Below are 21,578 nucleotides of genomic sequence, written 5' to 3'. Positions count from 1 at the left end.
CGGCCTATCTTCAAAACTATTGCCCAAATACGAAGGCCGCTACCGTGTCGTCGAATGCACTTCCCCTGTAAATAACTTGAGCGAACCCATCGAACCATTTTCGGACATGCGCCGTCGAGGGCGCGACATTGTCAACGTGGAGCGCCTCAAGGCCTACCATGACCCGCTTAATGTAACCAGCTGTTAGGTCGCCAGGCGGCTCCCTTGTCGTACCCGGGGTAGTTGTGGCGAAGCATTTGAACAGTGGGTCGTCCTCTCCAGCACCTTCTAGTGGGTCGCCCTTTTCGTAAGAAGAGCAGCTCGTGCAGAGTTGGTCCCCGCGTTGACTGTCACTGTCGTGCACCATCGCCTAGTGTCCGCCAATAAACACCTTTATATATATATATATATATATATATATATATATATATATATATATATATATATATATATATATATATATATATATATATATATATATATATATATATATATATATATAATATGTATGTATGTATGTATGTATGTATGTATGTATATGTATGTATATATGTATATGTATGTATATATGTATATGTATGTATATATGTATATGTATGTATATATGTATATGTATGTATATATGTATATGTATATATATATGTATATGTATATATATATGTATATGTATGTATATATATATATATATATATATATATATATATATATATATATACATATGGGAAAGAGGTGTATACATAAGGGATCGTTTTTCCATGTTTTGACACAATATTAACGAGATCTAACAGACAATAATGCCAAGGAATGTATAGGGGAAGTTATTAGAACAAATGTAATGTAAATAAGAAGAAAGAAACGTGGATGAAAAAATAACCAGCCGTGAGCAGGAATCGAACCTATGACCTCCGAAGGTTCGATTCCTGCTCACGGGAAGTTATTTTTTCACTCACTTTTCTTTTTTTCCTATTTACATTACACTAGTTCTAATAACTTCCCCTATACATTGCTCGGCATTATTGTCTGTTAGATCACACACACACACACACACACACATATATATATATATATATATATATATATATATATGTGTGTGTGTGTGTGTGTGAGTGTATATTACTCACGACAGTCGTCCCCAGAACACGCATCCGGTGCAGCTAAAATGTCGTAGCACCGAAGCAGACCCACACACACAGAGAGAGATTATAGTCTGTTGAGTGACTAGCCCCGCCGTGGTGGTCTAGTCGCTAAGGTACTCGGCTGCTGACCCGCATGTTGCGGGATTGAATCCCGGCTTCAGCTGCTGTATATTCAATGGAGGTGAAAATGCTGTAGGCCCGTGTGCTCAGATTTGGGTTCACGTTAAAGAACCCCAGGTGGTCGAAATTTCCGCAGCACTCCACTACGGCGTCTCTAATAATCATATGGTGGTTTTGAAACGTTAAGCTCCACATACCAATCACTGTTGAGCAACGAGGTTTGAAATCCAAGATGGGTAGCCTCTCCCGCCTATGCAGTTATGACTCGCTGCTGTCGCCCGAGCTCTGTGCACAATGGAAAAGATAAAAAAGGCCTAGTTTTATTATCACCAGATTAAAGTTGTAAACCTTGTTATCACGAGCCAGACTATAGGTTTGGCTTGGTTTCGCAAAGACTATGCGCACAGTTTCACATTTGCCTGATCACGTGGTACCGCAGCGGCGTGGCTTTCAGTGAGCGCAGCTGGGCGTCTCACCACCGCGGATCACGTGGCATGACGTCACACTTTCAGTCCGGCAGCTCAAGGTCAAGGTTAGTGCGTCGCGGTGAATGACCTTAGAGACAGCGTAGCAATGCTTTTGCACGAAAACAGAGGACAGCGCCTGGCCAATCTGATATGCATTTATTTTTGTGTTGGTGTGCGCAAGCGCTATATGACATTTACGAAAGAGCAACTTGCCCAGAAACAACTACTTCCATTGTACAATCGAAGCAAGTACTTTTATAATTAGTACAAACTGACAAGTCGAATACTGTAGCCTATACATATGCATAACTGTCGACTGCATCACAACGCGTCCTGACATGCTGCAGGATGTCGCGTTCTCTGTCAAGTGATGCAGTAATCAAAAAAGGACAGTGGAAGAATATAAAAGCTTTGCTTGACGCACAGTACCCACACGTGCCGCGTTGCTTTTCTTTGCGACTAGCTCGTTACACTCCTGATTGGCTGAAAAGCTGACAAAAACTTTGTGTAGCATCGGCCACGAGTGTCCCGCAATGTGTACGCTACACTGTTAGCAGACGGTAATTATCCTTGATAGAGCGGTTTCTGTGTGATGATTGTCCGTCTTATCTGCGGCATAATTTACGTTTCAGCGCCGGTCAGTACAAGGACATTTAATTTCTGTTCTTCTCTGTGCTGTTTTAACGGGCATAGCATTTTTTCAATTAAATTCCCGGCATTTGGACCTGCCATATAACGTATACGAAAGACCGGATCCGGCTTAAGCAACTGAGAGGGACATCGGCGCAGCGAATGTGTGCACCGGATAAACGATTCCAACTTTCGGTAGAGGAACGTGGTGTCCTAGTTACTATATTCAACCAGTGCATGCTTCATCTGGTAAATTAGAGCACGTTTAGGACTGCCCACTCGTAATAAAGTACTTTGCGACTAGCTCGTTACACTCCTGATTGGTTGAAAAACTGACAAAAACGCTGTGTAGCGTCGGCCACGAGTGTCCCACAATGTGTACGCTACACTGTTAGCAGACGGTAATTATCATTGATAGAGCGGTTTCTGTGAAATGATTGTCCGTCTTATCTGCGGCATAATTTACGTTTCAGCGCCGGTCAGTACAAACGACATTTAATTTCTGTTCTCTGTGCTGTTTTAATGGGCATAGCATTTTTCCAATTAAATTCCCGGCATTTGGACCTGCCATATAACGTATACGAAAGACCGGATCCGGCTTAAGCAACTGAGAGGGACATCGGCGCAGCGAATGTGTGCACCGGATAAACGATTCCAACTTTCGGTAGAGGAACTTGGTGTCCTAGTTACTATATTCAACCAGTGCATGCTTCATCTGGTAAATTAGAGCACGTTTAGGACTGCCCACTCGTAATAAAGTACTTTGCGACTAGCTCGTTACACTCCTGATTGGTTGAAAAACTGACAAAAACGCTGTGTAGCGTCGGCCACGAGTGTCCCACAATGTGTACGCTACACTGTTAGCAGACGGTAATTATCATTGATAGAGCGGTTTCTGTGAAATGATTGTCCGTCTTATCTGCGGCATAATTTACGTTTCAGCGCCGGTCAGTACAAACGACATTTAATTTCTGTTCTCTGTGCTGTTTTAATGGGCATAGCATTTTTCCAATTAAATTCCCGGCATTTGGACCTGCCATATAACGTATACGAAAGACCGGATCCGGCTTAAGCAACTGAGAGGGACATCGGCGCAGCGAATGTGTGCACCGGATAAACGATTCCAACTTTCGGTAGAGGAACTTGGTGTCCTAGTTACTATATTCAACCAGTGCATGCTTCATCTGGTAAATTAGAGCACGTTTAGGACTGCCCACTCGTAATAAAGTACTTTGCGACTAGCTCGTTACACTCCTGATTGGTTGAAAAACTGACAAAAACGCTGTGTAGCGTCGGCCACGAGTGTCCCACAATGTGTACGCTACACTGTTAGCAGACGGTAATTATCATTGATAGAGCGGTTTCTGTGAAATGATTGTCCGTCTTATCTGCGGCATAATTTACGTTTCAGCGCCGGTCAGTACAAACGACATTTAATTTCTGTTCTCTGTGCTGTTTTAATGGGCATAGCATTTTTCCAATTAAATTCCCGGCATTTGGACCTGCCATATAACGTATACGAAAGACCGGATCCGGCTTAAGCAACTGAGAGGGACATCGGCGCAGCGAATGTGTGCACCGGATAAACGATTCCAACTTTCGGTAGAGGAACTTGGTGTCCTAGTTACTATATTCAACCAGTGCATGCTTCATCTGGTAAATTAGAGCACGTTTAGGACTGCCCACTCGTAATAAAGTACTTTGCGACTAGCTCGTTACACTCCTGATTGGTTGAAAAACTGACAAAAACGCTGTGTAGCGTCGGCCACGAGTGTCCCACAATGTGTACGCTACACTGTTAGCAGACGGTAATTATCATTGATAGAGCGGTTTCTGTGAAATGATTGTCCGTCTTATCTGCGGCATAATTTACGTTTCAGCGCCGGTCAGTACAAACGACATTTAATTTCTGTTCTCTGTGCTGTTTTAATGGGCATAGCATTTTTCCAATTAAATTCCCGGCATTTGGACCTGCCATATAACGTATACGAAAGACCGGATCCGGCTTAAGCAACTGAGAGGGACATCGGCGCAGCGAATGTGTGCACCGGATAAACGATTCCAACTTTCGGTAGAGGAACTTGGTGTCCTAGTTACTATATTCAACCAGTGCATGCTTCATCTGGTAAATTAGAGCACGTTTAGGACTGCCCACTCGTAATAAAGTACTTTGCGACTAGCTCGTTACACTCCTGATTGGTTGAAAAACTGACAAAAACGCTGTGTAGCGTCGGCCACGAGTGTCCCACAATGTGTACGCTACACTGTTAGCAGACGGTAATTATCATTGATAGAGCGGTTTCTGTGAAATGATTGTCCGTCTTATCTGCGGCATAATTTACGTTTCAGCGCCGGTCAGTACAAACGACATTTAATTTCTGTTCTCTGTGCTGTTTTAATGGGCATAGCATTTTTCCAATTAAATTCCCGGCATTTGGACCTGCCATATAACGTATACGAAAGACCGGATCCGGCTTAAGCAACTGAGAGGGACATCGGCGCAGCGAATGTGTGCACCGGATAAACGATTCCAACTTTCGGTAGAGGAACTTGGTGTCCTAGTTACTATATTCAACCAGTGCATGCTTCATCTGGTAAATTAGAGCACGTTTAGGACTGCCCACTCGTAATAAAGTACTTTGCGACTAGCTCGTTACACTCCTGATTGGTTGAAAAACTGACAAAAACGCTGTGTAGCGTCGGCCACGAGTGTCCCACAATGTGTACGCTACACTGTTAGCAGACGGTAATTATCATTGATAGAGCGGTTTCTGTCAAATGATTGTCCGTCTTATCTGCGGCATAATTTACGTTTCAGCGCCGGTCAGTACAAACGACATTTAATTTCTGTTCTCTGTGCTGTTTTAATGGGCATAGCATTTTTCCAATTAAATTCCCGGCATTTGGACCTGCCATATAACGTATACGAAAGACCGGATCCGGCTTAAGCAACTGAGAGGGACATCGGCGCAGCGAATGTGTGCACCGGATAAACGATTCCAACTTTCGGTAGAGGAACTTGGTGTCCTAGTTACTATATTCAACCAGTGCATGCTTCATCTGGTAAATTAGAGCACGTTTAGGACTGCCCACTCGTAATAAAGTACTTTGCGACTAGCTCGTTACACTCCTGATTGGTTGAAAAACTGACAAAAACGCTGTGTAGCGTCGGCCACGAGTGTCCCACAATGTGTACGCTACACTGTTAGCAGACGGTAATTATCATTGATAGAGCGGTTTCTGTGAAATGATTGTCCGTCTTATCTGCGGCATAATTTACGTTTCAGCGCCGGTCAGTACAAGGACATTTAATTTCTGTTCTTCTCTGTGCTGTTTTAACGGGCATAGCATTTTTCCAATTAAATTCCCGGCATTTGGACCTGCCATATAACGTATACGAAAGACCGGATCCGGCTTAAGCAACTGAGAGGGACATCGGCGCAGCGAATGTGTGCACCGGATAAACGATTCCAACTTTCGGTAGAGGAACTTGGTGTCCTAGTTACTATATTCAACCAGTGCATGCTTCATCTGGTAAATTAGAGCACGTTTAGGACTGCCCACTCGTAATAAAGTACTTTGCGACTAGCTCGTTACACTCCTGATTGGTTGAAAAACTGACAAAAACGCTGTGTAGCGTCGGCCACGAGTGTCCCGCAATGTGTACGCTACACTGTTAGCAGACGGTAATTATCATTGATAGAGCGGTTTCTGTGAAATGATTGTCCGTCTTATCTGCGGCATAATTTACGTTTCAGCGCCGGTCAGTACAAGGACATTTAATTTCTGTTCTTCTCTGTGCTGTTTTAACGGGCATAGCATTTTTCCAATTAAATTCCCGGCATTTGGACCTGCCATATAACGTATACGAAAGACCGGATCCGGCTTAAGCAACTGAGAGGGACATCGGCGCAGCGAATGTGTGCACCGGATAAACGATTCCAACTTTCGGTAGAGGAACGTGGTGTCCTAGTTACTATATTCAACCAGTGCATGCTTCATCTGGTAAATTAGAGCACGTTTAGGACTGCCCACTCGTAATAAAGTACTTTGCGACTAGCTCGTTACACTCCTGATTGGTTGAAAAACTGACAAAAACGCTGTGTAGCGTCGGCCACGAGTGTCCCGCAATGTGTACGCTACACTGTTAGCAGACGGTAATTATCATTGATAGAGCGGTTTCTGTGAAATGATTGTCCGTCTTATCTGCGGCATAATTTACGTTTCAGCGCCGGTCAGTACAAACGACATTTAATTTCTGTTCTCTGTGCTGTTTTAATGGGCATAGCATTTTTCCAATTAAATTCCCGGCATTTGGACCTGCCATATAACGTATACGAAAGACCGGATCCGGCTTAAGCAACTGAGAGGGACATCGGCGCAGCGAATGTGTGCACCGGATAAACGATTCCAACTTTCGGTAGAGGAACTTGGTGTCCTAGTTACTATATTCAACCAGTGCATGCTTCATCTGGTAAATTAGAGCACGTTTAGGACTGCCCACTCGTAATAAAGTACTTTGCGACTAGCTCGTTACACTCCTGATTGGTTGAAAAACTGACAAAAACGCTGTGTAGCGTCGGCCACGAGTGTCCCGCAATGTGTACGCTACACTGTTAGCAGACGGTAATTATCATTGATAGAGCGGTTTCTGTGAAATGATTGTCCGTCTTATCTGCGGCATAATTTACGTTTCAGCGCCGGTCAGTACAAACGACATTTAATTTCTGTTCTCTGTGCTGTTTTAATGGGCATAGCATTTTTCCAATTAAATTCCCGGCATTTGGACCTGCCATATAACGTATACGAAAGACCGGATCCGGCTTAAGCAACTGAGAGGGACATCGGCGCAGCGAATGTGTGCACCGGATAAACGATTCCAACTTTCGGTAGAGGAACTTGGTGTCCTAGTTACTATATTCAACCAGTGCATGCTTCATCTGGTAAATTAGAGCACGTTTAGGACTGCCCACTCGTAATAAAGTACTTTGCGACTAGCTCGTTACACTCCTGATTGGTTGAAAAACTGACAAAAACGCTGTGTAGCGTCGGCCACGAGTGTCCCGCAATGTGTACGCTACACTGTTAGCAGACGGTAATTATCATTGATAGAGCGGTTTCTGTGAAATGATTGTCCGTCTTATCTGCGGCATAATTTACGTTTCAGCGCCGGTCAGTACAAACGACATTTAATTTCTGTTCTCTGTGCTGTTTTAATGGGCATAGCATTTTTCCAATTAAATTCCCGGCATTTGGACCTGCCATATAACGTATACGAAAGACCGGATCCGGCTTAAGCAACTGAGAGGGACATCGGCGCAGCGAATGTGTGCACCGGATAAACGATTCCAACTTTCGGTAGAGGAACTTGGTGTCCTAGTTACTATATTCAACCAGTGCATGCTTCATCTGGTAAATTAGAGCACGTTTAGGACTGCCCACTCGTAATAAAGTACTTTGCGACTAGCTCGTTACACTCCTGATTGGTTGAAAAACTGACAAAAACGCTGTGTAGCGTCGGCCACGAGTGTCCCGCAATGTGTACGCTACACTGTTAGCAGACGGTAATTATCATTGATAGAGCGGTTTCTGTGAAATGATTGTCCGTCTTATCTGCGGCATAATTTACGTTTCAGCGCCGGTCAGTACAAACGACATTTAATTTCTGTTCTCTGTGCTGTTTTAATGGGCATAGCATTTTTCCAATTAAATTCCCGGCATTTGGACCTGCCATATAACGTATACGAAAGACCGGATCCGGCTTAAGCAACTGAGAGGGACATCGGCGCAGCGAATGTGTGCACCGGATAAACGATTCCAACTTTCGGTAGAGGAACTTGGTGTCCTAGTTACTATATTCAACCAGTGCATGCTTCATCTGGTAAATTAGAGCACGTTTAGGACTGCCCACTCGTAATAAAGTACTTTGCGACTAGCTCGTTACACTCCTGATTGGTTGAAAAACTGACAAAAACGCTGTGTAGCGTCGGCCACGAGTGTCCCGCAATGTGTACGCTACACTGTTAGCAGACGGTAATTATCATTGATAGAGCGGTTTCTGTGAAATGATTGTCCGTCTTATCTGCGGCATAATTTACGTTTCAGCGCCGGTCAGTACAAACGACATTTAATTTCTGTTCTCTGTGCTGTTTTAATGGGCATAGCATTTTTCCAATTAAATTCCCGGCATTTGGACCTGCCATATAACGTATACGAAAGACCGGATCCGGCTTAAGCAACTGAGAGGGACATCGGCGCAGCGAATGTGTGCACCGGATAAACGATTCCAACTTTCGGTAGAGGAACTTGGTGTCCTAGTTACTATATTCAACCAGTGCATGCTTCATCTGGTAAATTAGAGCACGTTTAGGACTGCCCACTCGTAATAAAGTACTTTGCGACTAGCTCGTTACACTCCTGATTGGTTGAAAAACTGACAAAAACGCTGTGTAGCGTCGGCCACGAGTGTCCCGCAATGTGTACGCTACACTGTTAGCAGACGGTAATTATCATTGATAGAGCGGTTTCTGTGAAATGATTGTCCGTCTTATCTGCGGCATAATTTACGTTTCAGCGCCGGTCAGTACAAACGACATTTAATTTCTGTTCTCTGTGCTGTTTTAATGGGCATAGCATTTTTCCAATTAAATTCCCGGCATTTGGACCTGCCATATAACGTATACGAAAGACCGGATCCGGCTTAAGCAACTGAGAGGGACATCGGCGCAGCGAATGTGTGCACCGGATAAACGATTCCAACTTTCGGTAGAGGAACTTGGTGTCCTAGTTACTATATTCAACCAGTGCATGCTTCATCTGGTAAATTAGAGCACGTTTAGGACTGCCCACTCGTAATAAAGTACTTTGCGACTAGCTCGTTACACTCCTGATTGGTTGAAAAACTGACAAAAACGCTGTGTAGCGTCGGCCACGAGTGTCCCGCAATGTGTACGCTACACTGTTAGCAGACGGTAATTATCATTGATAGAGCGGTTTCTGTGAAATGATTGTCCGTCTTATCTGCGGCATAATTTACGTTTCAGCGCCGGTCAGTACAAACGACATTTAATTTCTGTTCTCTGTGCTGTTTTAATGGGCATAGCATTTTTCCAATTAAATTCCCGGCATTTGGACCTGCCATATAACGTATACGAAAGACCGGATCCGGCTTAAGCAACTGAGAGGGACATCGGCGCAGCGAATGTGTGCACCGGATAAACGATTCCAACTTTCGGTAGAGGAACTTGGTGTCCTAGTTACTATATTCAACCAGTGCATGCTTCATCTGGTAAATTAGAGCACGTTTAGGACTGCCCACTCGTAATAAAGTACTTTGCGACTAGCTCGTTACACTCCTGATTGGTTGAAAAACTGACAAAAACGCTGTGTAGCGTCGGCCACGAGTGTCCCGCAATGTGTACGCTACACTGTTAGCAGACGGTAATTATCATTGATAGAGCGGTTTCTGTGAAATGATTGTCCGTCTTATCTGCGGCATAATTTACGTTTCAGCGCCGGTCAGTACAAACGACATTTAATTTCTGTTCTCTGTGCTGTTTTAATGGGCATAGCATTTTTCCAATTAAATTCCCGGCATTTGGACCTGCCATATAACGTATACGAAAGACCGGATCCGGCTTAAGCAACTGAGAGGGACATCGGCGCAGCGAATGTGTGCACCGGATAAACGATTCCAACTTTCGGTAGAGGAACTTGGTGTCCTAGTTACTATATTCAACCAGTGCATGCTTCATCTGGTAAATTAGAACACGTTTAGGACTGCCCACTCGTAATTACGACGCCGGCAAACTGTTGTGTAATTATCGTGATTGTGAAAACTACCATTTCCTTATTGGTACGTCATACACTTAATTGGTGCTCGTACAACAAAGATACATTCTAACACCTATTTGTTCTTCCTATCGGCGTATCATTTAACGGAACGTTCTTCCGAGTGTGTTGAAACGGCTGTATCACGGACACTTTCTTGAAACAAAAAACTACTGGTCAACAACCACGCGTCGTGAGATGTGACGTGACTCACGCGAACAATTACAAGATAGAAATTACTCCATCGACTGCTTACTGCTTTGAACAGCCCCGCAGGTTCGTAAATTTCAGAATATATTTCCCCCTTCGTCCCTTTGACTGGATCCCGTCGAAACAAACCTTAGCCAAATCAAATGTTGACCTCCTTGGCTTTTTTCATTCATTTTTTTAAACAAAACTGGTCGACAATAGCCATATTTTAACACACTACCATGAAATGTCAGTATAGTCAGGTTTCGACTCACTTGAAAGAGGTGGTCGAAATTTGTGATTGGCGTACCTCGTAATCATGTCGTGGTTTTGGCAAGTAGAACCCCAGTAGGTTATTATTATTATTATTATTATTATTATTATTATTATTATTATTATTATTATTATTATTATTATTATTATTATTATTATTCAGCACTACAGTATAGGTAGGGTGCGCGGAAGCGTGATAGGTCATGACGCCGTCCACCCATCGCGTAAAGGTGCACTGAGATTTGATAAAATTGATTCACTGCTTCGTGCCCTCTGCATTCCGTCTTCACGCTGTTTCTTCGCAATAAACCGAGCGTAAGCGTGAAGTCCATCTCGAAATTCGTTACGCATTTCTGCATTCAACCTTAGTGAAAAGCACACGGAAATTGATGTCCGGTGGCTGTTCACAAATTCCCCTCTTGGTGTCTTGGCGTCATTTTAATGGTGTGAGGACCGATATTTTCGGCAATTTATGCCTCGGAGAACTCCGCTGTTGAAGATTCACCAACAAGGGCTTGGTTTCAAGAAGGACGTTGGAGAACCTGAAACGCATGTCCTATTTGAATTCAGACTGCACGTACAAGTGTTAAGGGCTGTTTGAGAACCCTACCGGTGTTCGTGTTTTGTGCGTACACATAGTGAATGACCAGAGGTCTCCGAGAATTGTGATCACGTAAGAAGCGTGCCTACAGGATTTCCTGAAGGACCGTCTGGAGCGGCCTGTATTCAACGAGATCGCATTGCAGACCGTGTGGCGTATACACAGAAAATGATACTCAGAATTAGGCTTATTTTCTTTGGTTATTCATTATGAATGTGATTCATATAGCCAGAGCGGCGTACTTGTGCTTACGGAGCTCGACTGCTTACACGAAGGTCACGGGATCGAATCTCGGCCGTCACGACAGCATTTGGACGGAAGTAAAACGTTAGAAGCCTGTGTGCTTAAATTTAGGTGCACGTTAGAGGATTCCGGGTCGTAGAAATTACCGGAGCCCTCCACTATGGCGCCTCCCACAATCATATCGTGGTTCTGGGACGTGAAACGCGAGCTATCATTACTACAGTGCGAGCCCTCGTGTGTCCTAGTGTTGTGTTGCTCTGTGCTAAACTCAAGCTAAGCGAGTCCAGAAAAATCGCGCTTCATGTGGTTTCATGTCATGTTGGTGAATGCAGAGCCGGTCATTCCAGCTCAGTCATGCAGCTCTTCGAGGAGTTGCCCCTGGAAGACTCGGACGAGACGGAGAGGTCGTTGACGACGGCAATCCTCCTCAAGGGCTCCAAGGTGCTCGCCTACGTCACCACTTTTGCCGTCGTGCTCTGCGGCTCGGTGCTTTCCAAAGCCACACTTCTGTTGATGACTTCCCAGATCCAGGGACTGCGCAGCGCAAACGGTCTCAACCGTACACGAACGGTCTGCAACCGTGAAGTGTGTGAGTCTTCTAGGCGAGCTTTTGGATGTGCCAAGCGAGCATGACATACTCTCGAAAGAAACGTATACGTTAGGCCTACGCTCTAAAAAAATAGTTCTCTGACTTTTTTTGTGAGTATACTGGCTTGCCCCATATACTAAGAGACACGTGAACTCTCTTTGAGGATCATTCTACTCTCGTCCAAGCAATCATGGATCCATAGGGGTGGGGGGTAGGGGTGATCAGCCCCCTCAAATGCTGTCATCCTCCTCCTTCCAGTGTTTGTCGTACACCTCCTATCAGCGATTTGAACAAATGAGTGGAACCACTGTGAGCACACATTAACGGTATTTATGCTGTGTGCTCTTGTGATGATAATAAATACTAAAGACAAAATGTTCAAAACCCCCTTCCTTAGTTTTACTTAAGCTACCCCCCCCCCCCTAAATTGAGTGGCTGGATCCGGACATCCATTCGAGTGTCATCGGATTCAAAAGAAAGTTAGCGTGTCTATTTAATGACACTCATGTACGTGGGAAGTGAGCACAAAGCGAAACACACTTTTTTTTCCTTAAAGTGCAGGCTGGTATGTTTTATTATAGATTTGATACAGCAGAGTTCACTAATACAGAACTGCTTTTTGTGACAAAATGCATTCGCTCTAACTGACCGACATCTTAAGCGTAAGGACAACAAATGTGTTTTTCTACGTGCGGTTCTGTTGTAATGTAAGCGCTAAATCCACTATTTTCACGGCGCAACTGTGCATGCACCTTTCCCCAAGCGGAAGAGTTGCAAAACATCTCCTTGTCTCGAAGGCTTTCGTTCTAGCAGTACTGGTTCTCCTGGCCCTCTAAAACCCTAACAACATGGCAGAGAGAAGCATTCTCTCAAAGTACTTTATCACTGCAAGTATCGCTTAGGGGTAGGCACGTTAATGAGCCACTTGTGTAGCTCTGTTGTCCCTAAAAACTCCATACAGCCGTATATTCTTTTGCCTGCATTTGCTGCGATGGCTTGTGAGACAAGCATCACAAAATGACTCTGATAATTACCTATGATCAAAGTGAGCGAGCGATTTCACCTGTGCACTGATATAAAGGGTACAGGTTTCCGAACGAATCTGGAACGATAAAGAAGATGCTTATTCGTTTTATCAGTTTTAGATGATGACGGCGAGTACGTGACTGCCATCGACCGGAGGGAACAGATCGCCTGGATGTGGGCGATCCTCTTCGCCATGTTCGTTCCGGAAGCGCTTGTATTTATGAAATCGATACAGATGTCGATGTTCCAGACTATGAGGATACCTCGTGCAAGTACATTCTTTCTGGTAAGTTGGACAGACATTTTGAAGAGCGCAGCTGCTTAAGCTTTTCGTTCCGCCTCTTCGCGTGCAACGAAATAACTTGGCCGGCGCGTGCTCTCTTTGTCCTCTTTTTCATCTTAGGATTGTCTGTGAACCATAGTTTCCTAAAAATGTGCAGCAGAGTGGCGCTGTAAAAGCGTGCTGGACCCATAGTTTCCTAAAATTAATTAGAGGGGACTCTGGCGCAGCAATCTTTCTGCGAATGATGGGCAGTACACACATTTGCCTAGTCTTCGTACTTGCGGGCGGCGAATCGTACTTGCGGCTTCGTTTATTGCTGGTTACGGTTTTGTTCTGAGGAAAAAAAACGAACCCTTTTGTACTTTGTGACCTGATTCGAAATAGTAAGCCTAAAAGAATAAGGTTGCGAAGGGCAAACGCTGAACATTTGCTAATTTTTTTTCGTAAAAAAAAAACAGCACCAAGTCACACGAACACACACGGAGCCAGATGCAGACCAGAAGTACGAAAATTAGACAAATGTGTGTACTACCCATCGTTCCCATGCTCGCTGAAGCACCGTGCGTTTTAGCTCCCACAGACACTAGCGCTAGAGTTCACTCCAGTGTATATTAGGAAACTCTATGCTGTGAACAAAGACTCTGTCTGTAGATGTCTGTTGTGCAGTTTTTCGCATGTTCTAGTGGATAATAAGGCCTGTGGCTAGCCCATCTGTTGAAGTTCACACGACGAACGTGCAATGTGGGTGTGTTTTTCTACGCATGTGTCTTCGGAAGAAAACAAAAGATAAGCACAGAACAGATGAACTGAATAAAAAGGACAAAAGAGAAAGAAACAGACAGGAATAAAGGACCTTGATATTTAATAACTTGCTAATTAGGATCACACTGGGACTTTTATTATTCGAGATTCGACACAAGCTGCGCTGTTAGCCCACCCTTGCACTACTAGCGTTATACTGTCCACTTTTTTTTTGCCAGATATTGTGCAAAGTCTGTGGCATTGCACACCGATGGTCTGGTTTATTTTCATTTTATAGGCACAGCATATCCAAATACGCGCACGTTTCTCGTACATAGATGCGTCACTTAACTGAAATTACGTGTCCGGATGTTTGACGTGTGACTATTTCCGTGTGGGATGACGAGAATCTCTGTCCTCCTGTTAACATCTGCCTCATTTCGGAGCTTGAATTTCAAGGATATAATATGCGCACTAACTAAAGAATCTGCATGTGACGTAGACAACAAGGTGCCTCAAAAGTGAGTTAGGCTACGCCACTTCGGAGTTCCAACAGTTAACGACCTTCTTTTATGTGACGCGTGCTGCTAACGAGTCATTAACATACGCCGCCGTGGTCGTGAGTGGCACTAACAATGACAGAGTTTGGTTTATTACGTTTATGCAAATAAGTGAAGGCAAAAAATATATTGTCATGTCTGAACTGTAGAACGAGGCTATGTAGTCATACTTTTTTTTTAGTTTCTTGTTTCATTCGACCGGCTACAATTAGGTTGATTACATTTTTTGCGCTTCCGTGATGTTTCGATCCCCTCACAGACTTCCACGAAATTTACTTACGCCACTTGCGATAAAATTCCAGGGAAAGAAGGGCGAATTTCACGCGTATTGTGGAGGCTGGGGTACGGCTCCCTGTAGATTGGAAATCGCTTTTTTCCCCACACATAAATTTCACATTTACCTATCAAACTAATGCTTCACTTAAACAGCCCATTTGCCTTTACATACATTTAATTTCGCTACATTCGTTCATTTTCGTGTGATTGTTGCAGTTACGAAATCAAATACTCTGAATGCCCGATTTTTTACCATGGCTCCGTCTCAAATTCGAAAGTAGCAATTTGAAAGTTCGCGCCACCTGCACCGGCAAAAAAAACAAAAAAAATAAAGACACGCACACGCACACGCAAACACACGTAGATTAACTTTATTAGATTTGAATAAAATATATGCGCATTAACTCAATGTTTCGAAATCACCTAGCAGTGGTTTCGCGTGACGTACGCACTTAAAGGAACACCAAATTCGAAAAGGTATAAGCTTAGCGCATTGTGCCATCGTAGATTTGGCGTAAGCTCCGATCGGTCGAAATAGCCTGATGCGCTAATTCATGAAAATCATGGTGAGGTATCATTGCTGGCATCTTTCTAAAAGCGAAGACGTCCAACTTCGAGTAAAGAAAATCGCACCAAAGGTGACGCCCAAGTCAATCCCAGAGATGTTTTATGTCTGATTGATTGATTGATATAGCAAGCGAGTGGCTGAATGACAAGTGATCAGGGATATGTAAATGTTTACTACACTGGCACAAGGTTTTCCATCAAATCTAATTGTGGCGTCATTATAAGGAAGATTACGTCGGCGCGAGGTGCACACCGGTCCTGATTTGTCTTCGTCCTATGTCACCGCTGTATTCGTTCTCACTTGATAAGTAGGAGGGTCTCAAAGTGGTGAATTGCCTGCAGCGTATATGGGCATGCATGTATACCTCCCCTTGTACATATCAAGCACTCATCCTGTGCCTGTATAGACTGGCTTCATGGTTTCATATGAGCTTGGAGTGCTTGTGCGCTGCCATGTCGCTAAGCCTAACACCCTCGCACAGGTCTTTGTCCTGGAGAGCCTGCACGTGGTCGGCCTCGGCTTCCTAGTCTTCGCGGCGCTGCCGCAACTGGATGCCCTGCGCGCCACCATGATCTGCAGCAACGTGGCCGTCGTCCCGGCGCTGCTCAGAGCGCTCTCTCAGAGGGACACGTCTCCCCCGAAGATGATTCTCAACATATCGGCGTTCATCGCGCAGTGCACGGGCCCCGTGCTGTGGTCCGTGGGAGCCGACGGCTCGCCGACCATCGGCGTAGCGCTGCTTCTCTCGTCCTTCGCCTGGTGGCAGTGTTTCGCGGACGAAAACTCGCCGGTGTTCCGCGTCGCCAGGCTGTCCCCGCTGAAACGCGACCTCGATCAGTGTTCCATGTTCGTCTCCCTCGTCCTGGCGCCTTGGCGGATGATGCTAGCATTCGTGACTATGCTAGCGCTGGCCGGCAGTTCGTTCGACGGAGCGTCCGAAGTGATCGGCAGGTTCCACGAGGCCTTCCAGACGCACGATTTCCCGCTCATACGATCGCGGACGGACGTCGTCAACGGATCGGAAGTACTTGAGCTCGTTCGCACGAATTACGTCATCTGGACACCTCGGTGAGTGTGTGTTTCTTAGCGGCGAATAGCTGTCTACGCGAAAATCCCTGTGTTTATGCTTAACTAGAAGCTCACTATGCCTCTTTCATTGAATTTATTGCCACTGTTATCTTTCCAAATTGGCTTAAACGGGCTAGCACATACGACAGCAATCTCATATTTACTATCCACGAGAAGCACGGACTGCTGGGTGAGCTGTTAATTCCTCTTAACTGAGTGCGCGAAAACAATTTGAAACACAAAAGGAATACGCCTGTGAAACTTTATTCGAGAAAACACACACACACACACACACACACACACACACACACACACACACACACACACACACACACACACACACACACACACACACACACACACACACACACACACACACACACACACACACACACATATATATATATATATATATATATATATATATATATATATATATATATATAAGGGAAAGAAGTGTACACCTAAGGGCTCGTTTTCCCGTGTTTTAACACAATATTAATGAGATATAACAGACAGTAATGCCAAGGAATGTACAGGGGAAGTTATTAAAATCAATGGAATGTAAATAAGAAGAAAGAAAAGTGGATGAAAAACCGCATATATATATATGCGGTTACGCGAACGCGGGTGGTGAAATAAAATGATTAGATGAGCATACATATTGTATTAATGATGCGCTTTCAGAAAAGCTACCTCAGCGGGAAATAGCATAACCGAGGGTAGCGCTATCCCTACAGATTTCTTAGCTACACGATGGTGCTATACACGAGTATACAAGAAAGTCTACCCAAATATTCTTCATTCAACAAATCCATATAATCAAGAGCAGCTATCGTTCACCCAATCAAACCTTCGTATGTGCTACTGTCTTTAGAATTCGAAAAATCTGATTAGTTGGCATGCCTCTTTCGTCCAGTGAAGCCATAGTATACCATTGTGCCATTTAAAGGGTCGGCCTGAACCCCTCAGAGCCACCAGATATGGTCTAGTAAAATAGAAATATGGGGCTGCGATATATGTGCAACTTAGCATGAGGCTACAGAGTAAGTGAACGAATAAGACAGCTTCGGCCACTGAATACGCACTACTGGGTGAGGAACTTTGGTTACGTCAACATACTTATCTCATATGTGCGCATAATGGACCCGAATAGCCGATGTAAACAGAATCTAAATCACAGCGTGCATCAAGCAATGGGCATCCGGCTACTCAGATTTCCACAAGAAATCTTCAAAGGCGGACACTTCAGTAGGCATGCGTAAGCAAGTATTGCTAGTGACATGCGTTTGTGTACTTGTGAGATGCACCTATTTTTCCAAACGCCACATCGACCCAAAGAGCCCAAGTCGACAGGCTACAACCTGAAGGGCCTATACACTGATACTAAAAGCACCTGTGACCATACAGCCACGCATGTGCTGGCTTCTCGGCAGTCATTGTCCAAGAGTGTGAACGTTTTGTTTAAAGAAGCCAGCACGAAGACCCCTAATGCGTCTCACCTCGGCAGCCACACGTGTCAGACTGCTAATTCCGCCATCCGGTCTGCCCTATCGGCACGAAGGGTCTCTCGCCGTCTTTGGACCCGCCACTTACCCACCCCAAGTGGTTGACACCACGGAATTCGCCGCTGACTAGTCGGACGGCCAGCTGTTCAACTGAGATAGCGACATGCCTTCGTGAAACGTAAATGACGTCGGCGCGGGGAGACTACGTCGACACATACGGAAATGATACAGAGCCACGAGTGACTATCTTTTGTCCCACCTACAGCGGAACCAAAGATTGCGAAGACAGTAATGCAGATGCTGCTACGCCGAATCACTACCACTCTCTACAGCTTGTCCAAACTTCTGCGCTGCGCTAGAATTTGTCTGCTCAGCACGCAAACATGGATGACAAATGCCGCCCCATATTGCAGCAACCAAATAACCTGTTGTAGCCAAGCTTAGTACGACTACATCGAGGCTGCCAATGTCACCCACCAGAGTGTTCAGCAGCCCAGCAAAGTAGGTCGTGGTGAATAGTAGAGGAGGAGGAAGGATGGTGCCTATGATTTTGTGAATGACCGAGGCAACCTTATAATCTGGAAGTGCCGAAAGTAATAGGATTCGCCGCTCCCGAAACATGCAACTCTTTGGATTCCCGTGGTTTCTACCTATCATTTTAGGGATCTCATTAAACTTTGAAATGAAACATACTTCGTTTTTCCTGAACGTGGTGTCGATTTCGTTTGAATAAACCAGTTGCTTACGTTTGTCGATTCCGACGTTATGTTGACTTCCAGTGCTCACATTACACCTGTGAAGTGTTCGGGCTGTACCATCCGCTTGCATTATTGCTCAGAATACACTAGTGTATTGGAAAGATCGTTTATAAACAGCGAAGAAAATATCCGGTTTAACAGGGATCCCTGGGGCACTCCACCCTGTGTTGTGTTGTATGCAGATTTGCCATTGTTAATAACCACTTTTTTTTCCTGCGCGAGGATATTAAGTTTGAGAAAAACCAGAGTGAACTGTCACTGAATCCATAACTCTCAATCTTCTGTAACAGTATAGAATGTGTTTTTTTATATATTTAGGAAGGCTGCCATTTTACCGTTGTTAAGTGCGGTGTTCATATTGTGCGTGAGTGTTCGAATTCACCTTGAACTTCATCCAAAGCAGGTGGCCCAATTTACCATGTTACAGCGTTCGCATAGCTGACGCTGTACAGATGGCGCGAACGAGTCCTCGCTGCTGATAGAATGCGATGTCATCATCAGTTAAGAAAGCAGTTTCATCTATGTACAATTGGGATCTCGGATATGTGTTAAGGCAGTTAGGAACTGATATTTTGGTTATTAGTTTTCAGGATCATTCGAGTCCCTCGATTTGTATACAGGAACTACGTTGGCGGTTCTTGATATAGATAGATATATACTACAGGCAAATGCATGGTTGGAAATATGACATATCGAAATGCAAAGACGATTAATGTTATCTTTATTCACATTAACCCTCTTCCCAATTTTACCTCTTCTCAAGCCCTGGGTAGCATACCAGAGTCTTTCTATGGTTAACCTCCCTGTCTTTCTTTTATCTCTCTTTTTAACATTCTTTATCCTTAGGTGTCCTACCGGCGTATCCATGTGGGAGGTAGTGATCAGATATTGCACCCGTGGTGGCCAATACTTCTCTGGTGAGGGAGTGCATTACCAGCAGTGGTCACCGGTGAGGCTGCACCCCAGGCCTCTTAACTCCTCTTAAAGAGGACACAGAAAGTTAGGTGAACAGATGAGATTAGGAAGTTTGCGATATAAAGTGGCAGCAGAAAGCACAGGACCGAGTTGACTGGCGGAACATGGGTGAGGAGTTTGTCCTGCAGTGGATGTAGTTAGGATGATGATGATGATGATGATGATGATGATGATGATGATTCTTAGCTGGTATTCCATCAACTCTATTCGCTTTCTTTACCAGCATATTTGCCACGATAGATTTAATTTCCTCTCATGTGATTTCTGCAAGGATTAAGTCATTGTCAATCAATCTAGTGAGAGAGGGAGCGGATATCTACATGCGAAACTGACCAGCAAGGTTAGCGCCAATTCTAGTGAAATGTGTATAGAAATTATCAATAAGTTTTGAGGAGGAGCATTCTGGAAGAACATAAGAAGGCGTTTTGTTTGGTCTATGTTTGTAACAGTTGTGACTAATTGCCATATCTTTTTTTTTGTTGTATTGCTGCCTTCTCGCCTATTATGTTGGTATAAGACTCCTTCTTGAACATTTGTTTAATTGTAACTGACCATGTTTTTATAGAACTTGAAGCTTTCGCGGTAATATGCGTTGCTCATGTTGTTTTTCTTTACTTGTTGTAGCAGGAGTCACTTATTTTTAATATATATATATATATATATATATATATATATATATATATATATATATATATATATATATATATATATATATATATTTTCAAATCTAGTAGTCATCTACGGGCAGATATTATGATCGTAATGTGACGAGGGCCTTCACGTGTCGACTGCCCACTCACTTTACTTATGGGCCCCAGAAAGCTGTCACTAATCTACTATATCGTTATTATACAGACTGTACCAGTGAACATCCTGGAGCAATCTGCTCGGCTGAACGTAACCCACATATGCGCAGCGCTGCAGTAGCAACGCACCGACCTTTCTACAGAGAGCACACACCTTTTTACAGAGAACAGAAATGTCGGTTTATAATCTCTCGCCCTAAGCCCCCGCACCCACTTCCTGCTCCGCGTGACGTAAGATGCAGTCGTTAATAGATTACGATTTGTCAGTGACACGAGATGCAGTTGAAAGAACCTTTCTAAAGTGAAGTAACTAAAGTAAAAATAATCAAATCTATTCTTCAGCAAATTAGTATTGAAATATATGCATGCAACCAACAGACCTTGAGTGGCTAAGTGGTGTTTTCAAATTTCGCATAGTGTAGATGAATTCATTCACCGCTGAAAAGGGTAGGCGGTAGACGACGCCAACCGTAATCCCAGGCTTATCGTCTCGACTGAGCAAGCAGAAACGGTCTTTTTAGGCAGAAAGTCCTCCGGCACGTGATGAACTCGGGCGAGGCATGGGCGCCATAGTGTAGCCAGGTAAATGAGCAGTCTCGCCTTCTTTCAGCCATGTTTCTGTTATGGCTAACACATCGTGTGTCAAACTGTGTTGGGTCAAATATGCGAGTATTTTATCCAAGTTATTTGTAATGCTGCGAATGTTACAATGCAACGTAGAGAAATTACCTTGCCCCAGTCATGCTTTCTCAAACTCCAATTCTTCCATTTAAAATGCTACGCTAATTAGAAACTTAATTAACCTGAATGTTTAATCACTGTCCAAAATGATGTCTTTAACCATCTCATGATGCTTGCCGCTACAGAAATAACAAGTGTGAACGCAGCGAGCAAATATCGCATCTTTCTTATTTTTGAGGATGTTGGACACATTTCTTGGAACAACCGCTAT

At 44.1% G+C, this 21,578-nt stretch overlaps 1 protein-coding gene across 3 annotated transcripts in view; it reads left to right on the top strand.

Moving 5' to 3' along the window:
* The window catches only part of LOC119159439 (chitin synthase chs-2), a 107,173-nt gene that overhangs the window by 43,775 nt on the left and 41,820 nt on the right, over positions 1-21,578 (top strand). For all 3 annotated transcript variants that reach the window (XM_075865238.1, XM_075865227.1, XM_037412195.2), the window contains exons 2-4: positions 11,801-12,057; positions 13,197-13,369; positions 15,993-16,579. In XM_075865238.1, coding sequence (XP_075721353.1) covers positions 11,801-12,057; positions 13,197-13,369; positions 15,993-16,579 — 1,017 coding nt within the window. The remainder of the gene's footprint in view (positions 1-11,800; positions 12,058-13,196; positions 13,370-15,992; positions 16,580-21,578) is intronic.

This window comes from Rhipicephalus microplus, chromosome 1 (genome assembly GCF_043290135.1).
Source record: "Rhipicephalus microplus isolate Deutch F79 chromosome 1, USDA_Rmic, whole genome shotgun sequence".
In the NCBI taxonomy this organism is placed as follows: Eukaryota; Metazoa; Arthropoda; class Arachnida; order Ixodida; family Ixodidae; genus Rhipicephalus; species Rhipicephalus microplus.
Note: the sequence above shows the minus strand (reverse complement) of the source record. Positions and strands in the feature narration are given on the sequence as shown.